The 17,529-nt window shown below is 38.6% G+C and overlaps 1 protein-coding gene across 7 annotated transcripts in view; it reads left to right on the top strand.

The window, feature by feature from the left end:
* SRPK2 (SRSF protein kinase 2) overlaps positions 1 to 17,529 on the top strand; it is a 148,134-nt gene that overhangs the window by 109,384 nt on the left and 21,221 nt on the right. For all 7 annotated transcript variants that reach the window (XM_080391955.1, XM_080391956.1, XM_080391960.1 and 4 more), the window contains 5 exons: positions 2,227 to 2,333; positions 8,684 to 8,849; positions 10,926 to 10,951; positions 12,405 to 12,651; positions 13,620 to 14,108. In XM_080391955.1, coding sequence (XP_080248081.1) covers positions 2,227 to 2,333; positions 8,684 to 8,849; positions 10,926 to 10,951; positions 12,405 to 12,651; positions 13,620 to 14,108 — 1,035 coding nt within the window. The remainder of the gene's footprint in view (positions 1 to 2,226; positions 2,334 to 8,683; positions 8,850 to 10,925; positions 10,952 to 12,404; positions 12,652 to 13,619; positions 14,109 to 17,529) is intronic.

The following is a 17,529-nucleotide window of genomic DNA, read 5'->3' as shown; positions in this document are numbered from 1 at the left end:
CACACTCATCTATCAGGATGTTGGTGCTGTAGGAAGATCCTGGGGCTTGCAAGGCTGCTTTCCTAATAGCTAACTGACAGCTTTTCCCAAACTCTTTGTTGTGCGCAGTCTGGCTTACAGTTAATGTTTTTCAAGTCAGGACCGTAGATCGGACAGCAGTCACATTTTTGCATACCTACTCTAAACATTGAGCCTCCTGTATGTCTTCTTCCCATCCCAGTTGACTCCCCAGTACTGAACATGTCTTGAGTTTGTCTGAGTCCTCCCAGCAAAACGTTGCAATCTTTTTTTTTTCAGGTAAACATCCCTTCTCTTTCTTGTGGCCCTCTGTCTCTGTGTGCCTCTGCCTTCTTCCTTGCCTGTTCCTTCTCCGTGTCCTCCCCTTGCCTCTCCGCTGTTCACTTTCCTACACATCTTTCTCTTCTGGTTACTGGCAACCCTTAGCACTTCTCCGAGTGCAAGGAATGGCGGGAACGTGCACTGGAGAGTCTGCAGCAGCAGTGGTCTGAAGAACTGTGGGCGGGTGTCCTAAATTTCGTTTCTGAATGCTGCAGTGTCTTGCCTTTCTTAAATCTGTGTTGCTGTAGCATTCCTGTAGCGGTGCAACTTCAGCGCGTGGGCTAAGTTAATAAGCCCTACAGAGCTAACGTGCTCTGCTCATCCTTTTTGATGGCTGTGTGCTTTACTAGTGACTTCTGTTCATTGGATGCTTGTGTGCTAAAGTAACCAAGACTGTTTCCTCTTCTGAATGGAACAGTTTTATAATATTGTGAGTAGACTTGGTTGGTATGATTGGGAAATGACTATTCACTGTTTCCTCTAATAGAGGAGTTAAAGAACATGAAGCGAGAGGAACGGCTAGCAGCAATCAAAATGTTACAGTTCTTTATGTTGTGCTTTGAACAGCCTTGAGACCCTCTAGTTTTGATCTAACTCCAACATAGGGAATGTAGACTTTAAAACTTCAGTTTATGCATATAGGTAGGTACTTGAGAAGAATGTAAATGATAGACTGATAGACAAAGTAAGTCTCCTTTTGACACAAGTTAAGTCATGGACTCTTAAGATCACTGCTAAAACTCTAGTTAATAAAACTTAGAGAAGCCAGGTAAGATTTCTCCCCTAACGGTGTAGTTCCTTATGAACGGTCTCTGAGATCCAGTCTAATCTCATCCATTGAGATTTTCCTGCAGTATCTCTCAATAAGTTAATTTTCTGTTATTTGTATTACATTATTCTTTGCAATGTTACAGTGTCATATAATTAAGATTTTGAACATTCTTTCTGATTCTAGTGACGTTAAGGTCATTCCAAGCTCATGACTATGCTGAGTTAATCCTCAGACAAGTAGTATGATTTCTTGCTGTAATGTTGTGGATCTTTAAACTTAAATTAGCTTGAATATCTGAGTATTTTTTGCAATAGAAAAATAACCTACCCAGGTATATTAACTGTAGAATCTCTCTCTATATAAAAGGGGAAGCCTTTGAACCACAAATCACTGGAAGTTCCTACATCTTGTTTTTTCCTAATGCTCTTCCCTTGTCATCTGCTATTGGCCTCTGTTGGCGGCCAATAATAGATGCTGGGTCAAATTAGATTTTTTGGCATTGTGTTTTTTGCATATTGTTTCTGAGTTCTGTATATTCTTGTTCCTGACTTCTTTGGTGATTGCCTTTATTCTCTGCAGTTAAAACTGTAGGTGGTAAGGGAGCCATTCTCTTACTACTTTAGTCTTTGTTGTCAAGTATTCTCAACTGAGCCTAATCAAAAAGATGTTCAGCACAGTTCATTTTTGAAAACACTGTTGCTGCAGACTTTTGTTGTTAAAACCTTCTATTCATATAATTGAAAATTTATTAGAAACTAGAGATAATAGGCCAAATCAGTACTTTCAGCTATTTCAAAGACAACAAAAATGAATGTTATTTTTACAGTTACCTGTTTCATTGTTCACCCTAATGCTACTGTTAACGTGTAGAAATAGCTGACAAGAATTGCATAATTAATTTTTTTTATTTTAATTTGTTCTGCATTCGGGCACTGTTCCTTGATATGTTTATATATGTTTGAACTGTAGTACCAAAGCATATACCATGTTCTGCTCATTTTAGGGGGAACTGTTTTCCTTCTGAACAGTGTGATGATTGCTTTAGCCAGTACACAAACATTTGTGTTGATCTCATCAACAAGTTTATTTGGAAGTTATCCTTAATTAAATCCCAGATGTCTGCATGGTCTTTGAAGTGCTTGGACATCATCTCCTAAAATGGATAATCAAGTCCAATTATCAAGGCCTTCCCATCCGTTGTGTAAAAAGTATAATTCGACAGGTAAGATCTGTTAATGTTTTAATTGGGTTTTTCTACCATTGTTGACTGTTTGAAGGTTAGAATTATGGTATTTCTGCACTTTTACTAATAAATATCTAGGATAAGGATAGTATTATTGGTGATGCCAAGGAGGGGTGTGGGGTTGCAAGAGCATCTTTCTGGATATCCTGTATTTCTGCATGCTGGGGTTTGGTTTGGGGGGGGGTGTGTGGGTTGGTTTGGTTTTTTAATCAAGTTTTCTCACTGATCAGGGAGTTTCCTGAGCTGCTTTAGAAATTAAAAAGTTAGATCTAAGGATATTCATATTCAGTTGCAGTTTTGGTTGACACATCATGCTTCTTAATAAGATCTGGATAAAACATCAAAACAGTGGGAAATAATATATTATCATTATAAAACCGAACAGGTTAAGGAGAAATAGTGTCTCAGCAAGGAAAACTCTTAGCTATATCTCCGTGGTTTTGTATATACTATTAATCTATTCACAGTTAATACCTACAAACCAAGTATTTTGGCACTTAGGCAATTTGTATTTTTCATCAACTTTACTTCTGTTTTATTCATAAGCGATCTGTTAAGTGGTTAGTTTCTTTGTAATTATTATTGTATGTCAACTGGTGAATATCAGCCTATCACCTCTTCAATGAGAATTAGCTAAATAACCTGATTGATGCAGTTGTTAGTATTTAGTTGAAATTTTAGGTCCGTTAAGTTCTGTACAACTAGGTGGCTCAGAAATAAGGAGCTGTAGTAATGCAGTGCTCCAGCCAAACTGAGCTGCCTGCTAAGAAATGGGAATGTGTGTATTTGTATTATATGTACATACAAATATCCACAGTTTTCAGTAAATGTCATTTTTTTGTTTGGAATGTTTTTGCTTTGGTTGCACTGTTTTTTGGCCAAAACTTGAGAAATTACAATTAAATTTCTTGATACACTGGGTTAAGCAGCCAAGTCAGGTTTAGTAGCTCCCTGTGGCAGTGTACTGTTACCTCAATTACACTGCTTGTAAGCCAGACCTCTGAATGGGTCCAGGCTGAAAACAACCCCTTTTTGGAAGGAAGGTGAGAACTTCTGAGCCCAGCTTCACAGCATCTTTGCCAACAGGCTCCTGTAACCTGGCAGGGAAGAACTTCCAGGTGGGACCATCAGGGATGGTGACCGCAACCCAGTGAGAAGTGGGATCAGCCAGGACAGGGACCTGAAGGACAAAATTATGGAGGGAGGCTCTCAGTGCATTATCTGATCACCATGACTGGGAGACCTGGCTCAAGTGCATACAGCATGGCGAGCAGAGGGCAGGAATTAGAAATCCACATGTGGTTGCAGAGCTAGACCCTCACTGTGAGCACAAAGGCGTGGTGGGACAGCTCAGATGCCTAGAGAGCAGCAGTAGCCTGATAAAGGAAGGCACCGTAGGAAAAATGGCCAAGGAAGAGGAGCTGAGCATAAATGTTTGAATCTTTTCTGTAGAATGGGGTCATGGTCAGGGGGGAAACCAATAAGGGTGACATCGTGGTATGTAACTGCTACTGGCTGCCAATTTCAGAAGTAGATGAGAGGTACCTTCTTTAGACAGCTGGAATAAGCTGGCCCTTATAGGGGATGCCTTGATATCTGCTCTGGTGGAGCACATGCAGTCAAGGAAATTTCTGGAGTGTGTTGAGGACAGTTTCTCAGCATGGGGTGTCTCAGTGAGGAGACAGGTTGGAGATGCACTTTGGACTGGTTACAAATAAGGAAGAACCAGCTGAAAATGTGAAGATGGATGGCAGGCTTGGCATGAGGTGGGGGGTCCTGGGAGACAATCTGAACATGAGTCAGTGGTGGGCTCCTGTGGTGATGAAAGCTAACCGTGTAGAAGGGCACAGCAGCCAGAGTGCTCCGTTTCAGTACTTCAGGACTCGGCAGTTTGGGGCTCCAGGTACAAGACGCTGGCTTAGTGAAGTGAAGGGCCACAAAGGGGTTGAGGGAGCTGCAACATATACTGTGTGAGAGGTCGTGGGAGAAATAGTTTGTTTGGCTTTAAGAAGAAAAGGCTAATAAAAGGGGAAACTTTTAATCTCTTCAGCACAGGTAGAGTAATGGCAGCTGGATTTCTCTCGTCGATACGTGGGGATAGGACAAGAAGCAATGTACACAATTTAGAAACAGAAATTCTAGTTATGTATTAGGAAGAAATTCTTTGTTGTGAGGGTGGTCAGGCACTGGAACAGGTTGTCTGCAGTGTGGCCTCTGAGCAGGCTGCTCTGACATTAGATACAGTTTTGAGGCTGGTATGACTTAGACGGGGAGGCTTTAAATCGCACAGTCTTCCAACCCACACTGCTCTTTGGATGTCAGCAAAGGTAAGAATTCCAAGTAATTCAAACACTTGATACCTGAAAAAAGAGGAGTAGGTTAGTCCTGAAAGATTAAAAAGGTTTAATTTCTGTGAGGTTGAAGTGAACTGTTTGGACTAGTGAGACTATCATAAACTGGTACGACTTCGAGGTTGTTCATCTCATTAAAGATAATGTAGATCCTTATTCTTTCTTCTACTCAAGCAAGGCTTGTACTACACATGTACTAAAAACTTTTCATATTCAAGTTTCATAAATAATTCAATTATCGCACTGCTGTTACTGTACAGCAGACAATTTTATTTCAAAAAGTACTATAATTCCATGCTACAATTGAAAAGGAATTTTTATGCTATGACTTGGAAAATACTTTTTTTGATTTTTGAGTACTTTTGAACATCGGGACAAAATGTTTTTGTTTTTTTTTAAATGCAGCTGATAGTTAAGTTTCTTAATAAGAACTTTTATTTTGGTTTCAAGCAGGTTTTTTTTTCCCCTGGGTTATATTTCTATGAACTGTCATGCAAGAGAAGACCTTGTAGAGTTTAAAGAAGGGTTAGTTGCTACAGTTCCTTCTTTGCAGTGGATGTGGTTGGAAGTGCCCATTTATTTCGTTCTGGAATCCTTACTTTGGGTTGTAAAACATATAGTCTCAGTCTCTTTTGAGAGGATCGAAACTAATGCTGAAGCAAACATTGTGTATTTGATCAATGAAAATTCTCACTTTTGCTTTGATCTACAATACAGTAAATAATCTGTTTAATGAGGTAATATGATGTGGCTCGTTGAATAAAAAGAAAAGAAGCTAATATTAATTAGAAACTGCTAATAATTAGTTTCTTTGTGAAAGTAACCATGTGACCTTCACAAGGGAAAAAATACAGCCTTCTAATTTACATTTTTGATTGTAGTAACAGACTGTCATGATTTTTCAGACTCACAGTACATTACCCATTTAATTTTTTTCCCCTTTTTCAGTGGACAAGTAAATAAAAACTAGGAGTGTTTTCCCTGTTCTCCCATCATCTCAGGGCATGGTACAAAGCATGCCCATGTAGTATACGTTTCCTTACCGGTTTAATGGTATAATGTACTTCCAGTTTTTAGGATTAGGCAGTCTGGTCCGCATTTTAAGACAGCTGAGAACATTCTTTCTAATTTTAAATTTCTAGCAGAATGGTCCTTATGGTAAATCATGGAGCTGGATTGGATTCTAAAAAAAAAAAAAAAAAAAAAAGACTCTTCAGCCAAATTAAAGACAAAGCTGTTACCCTAACATTGTTACTTAAAAGGAGAAAGACTATATTTTTAAAGTGGGAGATATCGGATCTAGGTTCACATAAATTCCACTTCTGCATATCACAGTGGAACAGATATTTTTTCTTCTGAATGTTTATGGCTTTCAGTGTACTCTGGAATCTTTTTTTTCTTGGCCTCAGAATTACAGATAGTCAGTGATAATTTGTAAGATGGTGTGTAGTGTAGTGGGTCGGGGAAGAATCTATTATAATCCATCTTTATGTTGCTGTTGCTGTTAATGCCTCTTAAAATTTGAAGTCACTTAACCACTACCTACCCTCCAATCTTTATTTAACATTTCTTAGTTTGAGACGTACTGTATGTTCTTTCAGTTGCTTTGCCAAGTAGTCAAGCATATTTTGGATCTGTAGGAAAAAAATCCAAATTATCAAGGACGCAGCAGTTTCTAGGTGCACCGTTGGAACTGACGCTGAGTCCAGCTGGAGTGAACATACAGGTTTTATATAGGCTTATAAAGAAAGCTTTTCAGAATGATTGCTGTTCTAGTCTATCTCTAGAGCTGGAGAAAGCACTGCCACGCATTTCTAGGATACGTTAGCCTGAGTGTAAATATATGTATGGTACTGCTCTTCTCTTGAGCTACCTTGTGTTCTGAATGGATGTACCAGTTCTGGTACTTGCTCAGGACTGGATGGTGGACTAATGTCGTTGTGCTCTGTTACTGGTATTTTGAGCCAACACATTTTGCTTTTAAAGTTCACCCTAGCTAGTTATGTCTTAAAGGATCCTGAGAGCAAGGAGCTTGCTAGTTTATTTATAATAAATATACCTAGAGTGGCAGAATGTTTTCGTACCTGGAGCTCATGAGTCTGGAGGTCTGTTTCATGCTGTAGAATGTTCTCTAAAAATAGAAGTCTTTTAAGTGGGATCAGCTAGATTACTGCTTTTTTTATCATTCTTGCTGATACTTTTTTTACAGTATTTCTGTGGATTAACATAGCAATAGCTTAGTTTACACTGTTACATTATTCTATGCTGAATAATTGTAATGATTGGCTTCCCTAGGTCTTACCTAAAATACAGTAATTTCTGTGATTTTACAAGTATTTGTGTTCCAGTTAGGTTTGAGAATTTTTTTCATTGTGTAAAAAAACATGTTTTAATTTATAACCTAGAATGCATTTTCAAGTCTTTAGATATGCACGTTTGACATGAGCTAGCAGAAGTTAGCCTGCAGAAAGTATGAAAGGCTAGTGGAAAAATACATGTGACAAGTCCAGGTAGACAAATCCTTACGTGGAATCACATTAAAAGCTGAATTACTGTTGGCATTCTAAGGAAAGCTACAGTTAGCATTTCATCTCAACAACACAATTCCCTTTTTGTCTTTTTTTTTTTTTTTAATAATCAGTTGTAAGACGGTTATTCACAAACCAGACTTCAGGTACAGTGTGTACTATTTGCAGTGTTATTTTTCAAAAAAACAGTCACAGAATCACAGAATGGTCAGGGTTGGAGGGGATGTCTGGAGATCATCTAGTCCACCCCCCTGCTAAAGCAGGTCATACAGAATTGTGTCCAGGTGGGTTTGGATATCTCCAGAGAAGGAGACTCCACAGCCTCTCTGGGCAGTCTGTTCCAGTGCTCTGTCACCCTCAAACTGAAGAAGTTCTTCCTCCTATGCAGGTGGAACTCCCTGCGCTGCAGTTTGTGCCCGTTGCCCCTTGTCCTGTTGCTGGGCACCACTGAAAAGAGCCTGGCCCCGTCCTCTCGACACTCAACCTTGAGATACTTGTATGCGTGGATAAGATCCCCTCTCAGTCTGCTCTTCTTCAGGGTACACAGTCCCAGCTCCCTCAGCCTTTCCTCATCAGGGAGATGCTCCAGCTCCCTACTCACCTCCGTAGCCCTGCGCTGGCCCCTCCCCAGTAGCTCCCTGTCTCTCTGTAACTGGGGAGCCCAGCACCGGACACAGCACTCCAGGTGCAGCCTCACCAGGGCAGAGCAGAGGGGCAGGATCACCTCCCTCGCCCTGCTGGCCACGCTCCTCCTGATGCCCCCCAGGACCCATTGGCCTCCTTGGCCACCAGGGCACACCACTGGCTCATGGCAACTTGCTGCCCACCAGGGCTCCCAGGTCCTTCCCCACAGAGCTGCCTCCCAGCAGGTCAGCCCCAGCCTGTACTGGTGCGTGGGGTTATTCCTCCCCAGGTGCAGGACCTTGCACTTGCCTTTGTGGAACTTCCTTAGGTTCCTCTCTGGCCTGTCCAGGTCTCGCTGAATGGCAACTCAGCCTTCAGGTGTATCAGCCGCTCCTCCCAGTTCTGTATCACCAGCAAACTCGCTGAGGGTGCACTCTGTCCCTTCATCCAGGTCACTGATGAACAAGTTGAACAAGACCGGGCCCAGTACCAGTGACAATCAGCCTTTCTGACTAAGCAACCAAATTCCTTTTTTAAACGAAGTTACATCAGTTTTTTTTACACATGTGCAGATCAGCTGAAGAGCTGAAATGAAACTTGAGAAATGAAAGTCTGACAGCAGGTTGCTGTCATCAAGACAATTAATCTAGCCAGTGTCTTACTCATGAAAGTCTCAATAGCTGGGTTTATGAGCTAAATAAATTATCCTGTCAGGCCACATATGGACTGCAGGCAATTGGTTGAACATCTCGGTACTAATAATAAATACATTCAGCTTGGACTGGATAATTAAAATAAATTTTTAAAAAATTCCTTCTGTAATTAGGTACTTCAAGGTCTAGATTATCTACACAGCAAGTGCAAGATCATTCATACAGATATAAAGCCAGAAAACATTTTGATGTGTGTGGATGATGCCTATGTTCGTAGAATGGCTGCTGAAGCAACTGAGTGGCAGAAAGCTGGTGCTCCTCCCCCCTCTGGTTCAGCAGGTATGATAGTATATTTAAATGCATGTAGTAAAGTTCCTTCAGTATATTAACGTGAACAATATTTTGTTTAATGAACATTAACATTTTAAATATTTGCATGTGAAATATATATGTCTAGTTAATTCTTATTCATGCTCTGGGAACCATCAGGAAAATGCTTTTTTCTTGGTTTTACACTTCAAGTTTTCAGGATCCCCAGATACAGAGAAAGATTTATTGGCGTAAACTTACTCTCTTCCCACCCTACAAGCTTTAATGGATGGGTTATAGCCGCATTGAAGCCTTGCATCTCTAATATTTACAGTAATTAATAATCTTATCTAAATTATGTGTCTAGTCCCGCTACAAGTTCATCAGCATCCTTGTGAAATTACCTGCCTTCTTGTCAGTTATGACTTATTCTCAGAACACAATGAAAAGTCTTAGAGTCCTTAGGTTTTCACCCTTGAAAATGGAATTTATTGTACCTAACTGAATTTGTGATAAGCCTTTTTCCCTAGCACTGTATGTGAAATCTTTTATAATAAACTTGCCAAGAGTTTAAAGACGAAATGTACATTATGTTTTGCTAGGAGAAGCCAAGGTAAAGAACTTCACAGCAGTCAGTAAAGACAAACAAGGAGGATATGTGGCTTTTCTAGTCATCTTTAGTACCACAGTTGCTATTTATTTGCCAATCAAACACATAAGCTACAAGCAGTGGAGAAATAAGGTTTAAATACCTTTGTAATATTGTCAGAAATCTTATCACAGATTAAAATCTCTGAGGCCTAATAAAAATACTTGCTATATCAGGAACAAATACTGTGGTCAAAATTCATAAATATTTCACAGTATTATATATGTTAAGATGCAAAATCATATAAATCATTAATATATTGTATTGAGTTTAAATACATAGCTAAAGAGTGTATGTTATTTGTGTGGGAGGTAACTTGATTTTGTTCATGCAACCTTTATATTGCTTCCTGACATTAAAATAAATATTATTTTAAGGAATATATTGCTGGAGTTCTTATCACACTTTGTTCTTAGCAAATTGTAAGTGAATCTTTGGCATTCTACACAGGAGTTGAAGATGTGTTTTCTTTACAGCATTTCAAGAACAGGTTCTGCATAATTTTCCTTTTTAAAGCAATGACGGTACTCACGTTTAAGAATCTTTTTGAAAAATTTGCCCTTTCAGTGACGTAGAAGCATTTTTTTCACTGAACTTAGCAGCAGGAACTGAACGTATAAAAGAACTGTGAAGGCTCATCGGTCTAAATTTTTTATTTTGCATTTGTTAATTGCCATATGCATGTGTGTTTGAAGAAGTTTGTGAGATGTTTTCTTCCCCCATTCAGTTCCTCCTCCTCGCTTCCACTTTGCCCCTGTCTCCTGTATTTGGTTGTTTCTATTGGTTTTGATTGTTTGGGGGTGGTGATGTGTGTCGTGTGGCTTGTATTACTCTTGTGTGCATTTTCACAGTTAGTTTTGTATTCTTATCAGACCTAGTCATTGATGGTACCCTTCTGAGAGATTCTTAGGAGGAGTTCCATGCTGGAGGTGCTTTCTCTGTGGTGGTGCATTTTTGACATAGGCACCTCTTCATGCCTCCAGTCCTAGCAATCAACCTATTTTGTTTCAGAATGAAGGAAATGTGAATATTTGACTTTTCTGTTGAGTGCAACACAGTAGTCGTCTTTGATACTTCCTGAACTATTTAAAATCTATCTATACCTGCCCAGTCAGCTGGCTACATACGTTTAATCTGTGACAACTCTGCAGTCATTTAATGTTTTCTGTCCACTCTTTACTGATTCAGACATTCCTTTCTGACTCATTAACTCTCCCTCAGTCACAACAGAGTGACTAGAAATTGGTGCTAGCTCCATCTGATTCCAGATGCTCGGATGGAGGCATCAGATGATTTCAGGCAGCAGGTGCTTATAAAGAGCAAAAAATCTGGCTTAAAAACCAAAAAATCACAGCCTTATATTTAGTTAAGAATATTTTTACATGATTACTGCTTTCTGCTTTTACAGAGTTGTTTTTGTAAAAATATATCTTTAAAATTTTATTTTTCTTTTTTAGTGAGTACAGCTCCACAACAAAAGCCTGTAAGTATTGTTATGTAATTCAAATTAACTATGTTATTTTCTGTGGTTCTGTAGGTGGTAGTACCTATTAGACTGTTGGTAGCCTCTACCATTTTTAAAAGCTTCCTTTGAATAAACCTTTATCTTTCAAAGAGCGCTTTTCTTCTAATGTCTTGGCCTTACAAAGTTTAGGCACGGTATTGCTCTGATGGGAGCTCTCATAGATGTACTGTTCTATAGCTATGTCAAAGGAAGTTTAGCATTGCCATTTTCATCTCTCGAGGAATAATCCATTCTTTTCAAATCCTGTCAAAAATGGGTGCATGCAGTAAGTATCACGCATTGCAGTAGCTTAAGAACTTCAAGGCCTTAATCTTCAAGGCCTTAAAAGAGAGGGCTTCTTAACGAGTTTTTAAAGATCTTTTTGCTGTATACATAAAGCAAATAACCACTGATAATACAGCTGTTTAGGAATATCTGAGGTCAAACCTGCTTTCTGTGTGTACAGAATCTGTATCATTTCAATGGGCGTACGATGCAGATGAAATTTAATAGGACTGTCAAATTAACTGTCTTGTTTTGACTGGCCTATAGCTTCTGTTGAAGACAACAGGATTTACAGATAAAACTTTGAGAAAATAGTATTTCCCTCTGTTCCTAGTACTTTATTTTTGAATTGAGGATTACTTACTGTGATACCTAAACAATGAATTAAAACTGGATGGATGTCATTTATCAAATAGTAAAAACAGCAGTCAGATCTCAGTTAAAATATGAGAAAGTGTTTCGGTCCTAGCTCAGATGTGTTGATTTTTTTTTTTCTTGTTATTGCACCTGAGTGTTTCGATCCTTATGTTATATAAAATGTGAAACTTTTCATAATGGCCATCTGTTGTTTGTGAATAGTATGTTCTGGGCCAGAAGTGAATAATAAAAATGCTCTCCTTTCACAAGGAAATAAACACAGGGTTTATGTAAATTCTTTACTGTTTTCAATCCCTTTAGTTTTGTCGTATATTTTTCTCAGCATACTTTTGCTAGTCATTACCTGCATTATACAGAGAAAAATCATGTATAGAATTAATGTGTAAACAACTAGATATGATAGCAGACTGTCTTCTACATACAGGATCACCTGTTAGTCTAGATTGAAGTTTGATATTATTTTGCCTAGTTGAGATTATAGGAATTTTACTGTGACATCTTTGATGTATTTTGCTCTTGTATCTAATAAACAACCATGTAAAGGCATGTATAACTATGTACAATTTTGGTAACTTTATTTGCCTCATATAACCCTACATCACTCTTGATTTGATGTAAAATGGAAAAAGCAACGTATTTACTATATTAATTGCCATCCAGTATTTTCAAGTAAAATGTAATCATACTGCAGGTGAATTCGGTGTAAGATGCCTTGAGAATGAGGTGGTTTTTTCCCCTTTGTTTTCTTTTGCTTGTATTAATATTTCAGATTGGAAAAATATCCAAAAACAAAAAGAAAAAACTGAAGAAAAAACAGAAGAGACAAGCTGAGCTGTTAGAAAAACGCCTGCAGGAAATAGAAGAACTAGAGCGAGAAGCTGAAAGGAAAAAAATAGAAGAAAATGTAACCTCAGCTGTGCCATCAAATGAACAAGAAGATGAGTACCACCCAGAGGTGAAACTAAAAACAGCTGATATAGAAGAGGTAGTAGATGAAGAACCTGGTAATGATGATGGTTAGTATTACCTGCTTTTATTGACCCTGAATTTACTGTTTCAGAGGGGAAAGTAATTGCAGCATTACATCTGGTGCAGTGAACAAAATCTCCATACTGTCCTAGATCATTAAGTTTCATTTCCTCCTGTAGGTAAAATGGTAACTACAAAGTCTAGAAAGGGAAAGAAAAGCCAATCCTACTATAGAAGTGAAGAAAAACATGGATAGCGATCTGGCTATCAAATCCCACAAAAGAGCACAGAAAGTTCAGCAGAACAGTCAGTTGTCATACCACATTAAGTGGCATAGCCAAGTATCTTGGTGAGATAGAAGAAAAACGATGAATTTGTATTCTGTAACATTAATGTACTTAGAGTCATCATTGCTTTCGTCTTTTCTTGTTAAGTGTTCGTTGTAATGATCTATCAGGTAATAATAATGGCAGGTTTGTCACTAAAAATTTTTAAATGTCTTCTTAAAATTCTTATTTAGCCTTTGTGATTTGGAGCAGAATTGTTGTGGGCCAGTTCTGTTCTGGCTTCCCTGGGTTTTCTTGTCAACTCTCTCTGATTCTGATTAAAACGTAACTACTGAGACTGTTGTTTGGTTTGTTTAGTTTTGTTCTGCTCTTACTGCGCATTTTCCTGCTTCTATGATGACTCCCTGTTCGGCACAGATTGAATTACAGATTTGTAAAGCTTGCTTTCAGGACATCATATACCTTCCCTTCATAACATTCTTCTCTGCTGAATTGTTCCCTTCTGAACCACTTCCCATTATTCAGTTTTTTCCAACAGCCTTATTCTTTCTTTCGCCTTTAATTTAGGTTTTAAATGCTTTGCATGTTGCAGTATTTCAAATCAGTCTTTTCCTTGTGTGGTATGTCAGGAGTCAACTATTTACTAAAGATTTAAGAATTATGAATGCCTAATTTAAAAATGGTATATTGATGTATAATCTAATGTGTTGATCATTGAAATTTTCCAGGTGAAGCAGAAGATCAGGATGAGAAAGAAGACACAGAGAAAGAAAACACTGAAAAAGATGATGATGTTGAGCAGGAACTTGTCAACACTGACCCTACAGACCCTAAGTGGATAGAATCCCCCAAAACAAATGGCCATATTGTGAACGGCCCATTCCTATTGGAACAACAGATTGAGGATGAAGATGAGGAAGAAGAAGAGTATCCAAACGCAGAGGAGTATAATCTTGATGAGCCAAATGCAAAAAGCGATTACTCTTATAGCAGCTCCTATGAACAGTTTAATGGTGAATTGCCAAATGGACGTCATAAAATTCCCGAGTCACAGTTCTCTGAATTTTCAGCCTCAGTGTTCTCTGGGGCTCTGGAATCTGTAGCTTGTGGTTCTGCTGTTTCTGAAGGATCAACTGTAACCGAAAGAGAGGAGAGCAGCCCATCTCACGACAGGAGCAGAACAGTTTCAGCTTCAAGCACTGGGGATTTGCCAAAAAGTGAGTATTCCTCTTTAAGTGCAGTACACCATGCTTGAAGTCTCTTGGAGCTGTAGGTGATATCTTTTGTAGAATGAGTAGTTAAACCTTACATATGTGTTTTACCTGTGTTCAGTGACACGTATATGCAGATTTTACTTTTTATTTGTTTGGGGATTTTTGATGAAAATTCAATACCAAGCCTTATGGGTCAGCTGTCACACACTTCTTTCAGTACCACAGAAGGACCGTTCAGTAACCACCAAGAACTCTTTACCACACCATTTCCCTGACTTTGAATGCTGGGGTCTAGCACTTCTCAGTGATGGTGATTTTTCTGTACCTACAGGTGAAGTGTTTTAAACATTTTGAGTTTCTGGGTGTGTGTCAAACCTACTCATCTCCGGGCCTGCTTCGTGCTTGAGTCTGAAGAGTGCCCACTGAAAAGATGGTGCCCGTGTGCCAGCCTCTGCAGGCAGAGGAATCTGTGCAGCCTGCTCCCAGGTGCTCTCTTTCCTAGGCACTCCCCAGACTTGGGGAGGGAGCTGGATCGTGGGTCAGGTTAACCATAGCTAGGGCTGGGTTACAGCTGCAGCTACTGGGAAGCCTTTTTGCATTGCTGGCTGACTTCATGTCCTTGGTTACGTCTACACTGAATATTTTTCTCATTGAATCATACATTGTACAAATGCAGAATCTCAGTTACGATTATTTTAAACTTAGTATTTCATCTATAAAGACTTTTGGCAAAAAGGCAGAGCAGATATCTAGAAATGGAGAAGAGGTGCGTAAGTTAGTTTGGTCCAAAAGCGTTCTGGTGAATTTTGACCTCCTAGGACCAGGTTTCAAGGAAAAGCAGATGTATTAGTTTTGAATGGCTTTTAGAAATACAGGGGGGAAAGAACACTTTTGCTTTGACTTGGTGGAAGACTTTTGTCTAGTAGCATGCATTACATTTAAAAAAAAAAAAGGCAGCCACTAAGTGGAATAGAAAAAGCCAGTAGTTAAGAAAAAAGTGTGATTGTATAATTAAAGGCAATAGCTTAGCTAAGCTTACTTTAAGTAAATTGGATATTTTTCTTGCATTCAAACTTGGTAGTTTGATTGATGCAGCTTGAAACACAATGCGAAAGCATTCTTGTTAAAGTCAAACGAATTTCCATCTTAAATTTTAAGAGGAACACAGAACTGTGATTTTGAACGTGCACACACACTGAACTTGTTTTTAAGGGTATTAAGCAAGTTACTATAGATGAAATATTCACATTGACAGATAAGTCTACACAGGAAAGAGGAAAGAAAGTTTATAGTTGCAAGTAGGCATTATTCCCATAGTTTAAGGGGAGAAGGTGATCATGAGATCATGTAATCTGACTTCCTTTTATAACAAGCCAGAAATACACCATCTATTAAGCCCAGTAACCTTTGGTTTTGGCTTAAAACATATTTTCTAAAAAGATACCTGATCTTTATTTGGACAAATGAAATGATAAAAATCTAGTGTGGCTGAAGTGTGTTCCACTGGTCTCTACTCAGAATTGTTTCAGAAGAACTATAGCAAGTTTGGATTTGTCTAGCTGCAGCTTCTATTTGTTACTTCTTGTTTTATCTTTTCTCAGTCATGTTAAAAAATTCTGTGATATGCTGTGTAGTCATTCATTAATGGTTCTTTTCTGTTTGAAACTGTTCCTGTCTTAGCCTTTTTAGTAAAACTTAGCAAGATGAAGTCTTTGTCTCTACAAGGCATGTTGCCAACCCTCAACTTGTTACGGTTTTTCTATATTCGGCATGGTTTTGGACATCTAAATTCTGGCCACCAGAGCTGCTCAGATCCAGACCTTTTGCCTGTAAATCCTGTTTCTTGAAGATATGGAAGGTGAAATCTTTGTGTCATTGCAAAGAGCTGGATTTTTGCCATTAAATTAAATAGCTTCAGTGTATTACACACAGGTTTTATTTATAGTGCCTGTGGCTAAATGATAAATATATGGGTTTCAGCTTCAATGAAGAAAATACTGAGAGACTAAATGTGTAAGTGGATACAAAAAAAATGAGATGGCTTAGGGAGAAGATCACTAAGCCTGCCATCAACATTGTCCCAGATGGAATTACTGAATTTAAATAGTGATGTGTTGAAAAGTACGGTCAAGTGTATTTGTTGGTTTAAGACTTTAGAAGAACAATTCACACAGGTTATTAGAGTCTCACAGGTAACGGAATCTGCAGGTAGGCAAGAAATGTGAAGTAAAATACAACTGAGTAGAGCTGTATTTCTGGAAAATGTCAAGATCCAGACAAATAAGTCTTCCAGTCCATCTCCTTACACTTTGTAGTCCCTGAAACCATGTACAGGAGGTTGCTGGATGCTTTATAGCCTCTTCGTTTGTGCTGCTGACAGTATATAGGCAGAAAGCCTCTGCTGCTGGTTTCCTGGGGTGATGTGTAAAATCCTCATGCCTCCAGAGAGTAAAGCTGGTTTTGTCATCATGGGAGCAGCCTATCTCCATAGCTGGAGAAACAAACCTGCTTTATTCCTCCTTGATATTATCTCACCAGGAGCAATTTACAGACCTTTTGTACAAAGAAAGAAGAAAGATAGTAAACGCATCCATAACTCACTTCTTCCGCAGAAGGAGGAAAAGCTAAACATTATTAATGGCACCACTGATGATGTTGGGTTAAAGAGTAATAAAACAGATTAAGGTATTTAGAAAGAAGAAAGATACAAGAGTTGCAGGCTACTCAATATTTTTAAAAGGTGCTACTTTTTCACTATAACTTTAGTGCCCTTTTCTTGTATAGAAGTAGACTTTTATTCGTTCCTCTCTGTCTAGGCATTGTTATACATTATTAAGTAACATGGTCTCACTTGATTTTTTCAGGATACTTGCCTCAGTCAGTGCACAGACCAGTTTGTGTTCAGTGGATGAACAGCTATTAAGTTTTTATCTTTTTCAAGTTTTCCCCGTGTGACCAAATGCCCCTAAGACAGATCTATTAATTTGCTCATGACTCTTCTCATTTCAGTGTTTGAATGTTTACTAAGTATACTATTGTGCTGAGACTGTGAGAAGAGGAGCTGATACTTCTATTTTACGGAACTAGGACACACAAAAATGAAAATCAGAAATGCTTACTAATTTTGTGCTCAGAATGAGCTCCTTTGGATGGTTTTTTTTTTTTTTTGAGAGTACTTACGAAAAGTATGCTCCTTTTGACTGCACTTTCACTTGTGATTGATGCATGTTTGTCAAATTCAAAATTGAAGGTCTCATATTCATGTCTCGGAAAATATGGGACATAACCTGCATGAGTTCCTGAGAAAAAACAGATGTGTAGGCACTTGCCTATTACTGTGTAAGGTCCCTCTGTTACAAGAAGGTTGAAGAAAGCTGTTTCCTAATGTCATATTCGCATGTCTTGCTGATGAGGCCTTTTTCCC

Source organism: Falco punctatus, assembly GCF_963210335.1.
Source record: "Falco punctatus genome assembly, chromosome: 6".
In the NCBI taxonomy this organism is placed as follows: domain Eukaryota; kingdom Metazoa; phylum Chordata; class Aves; order Falconiformes; family Falconidae; genus Falco; species Falco punctatus.
The sequence above is the reverse complement of the archived record's forward strand: the minus strand, read 5'-3'. Positions and strand labels throughout refer to the sequence as shown.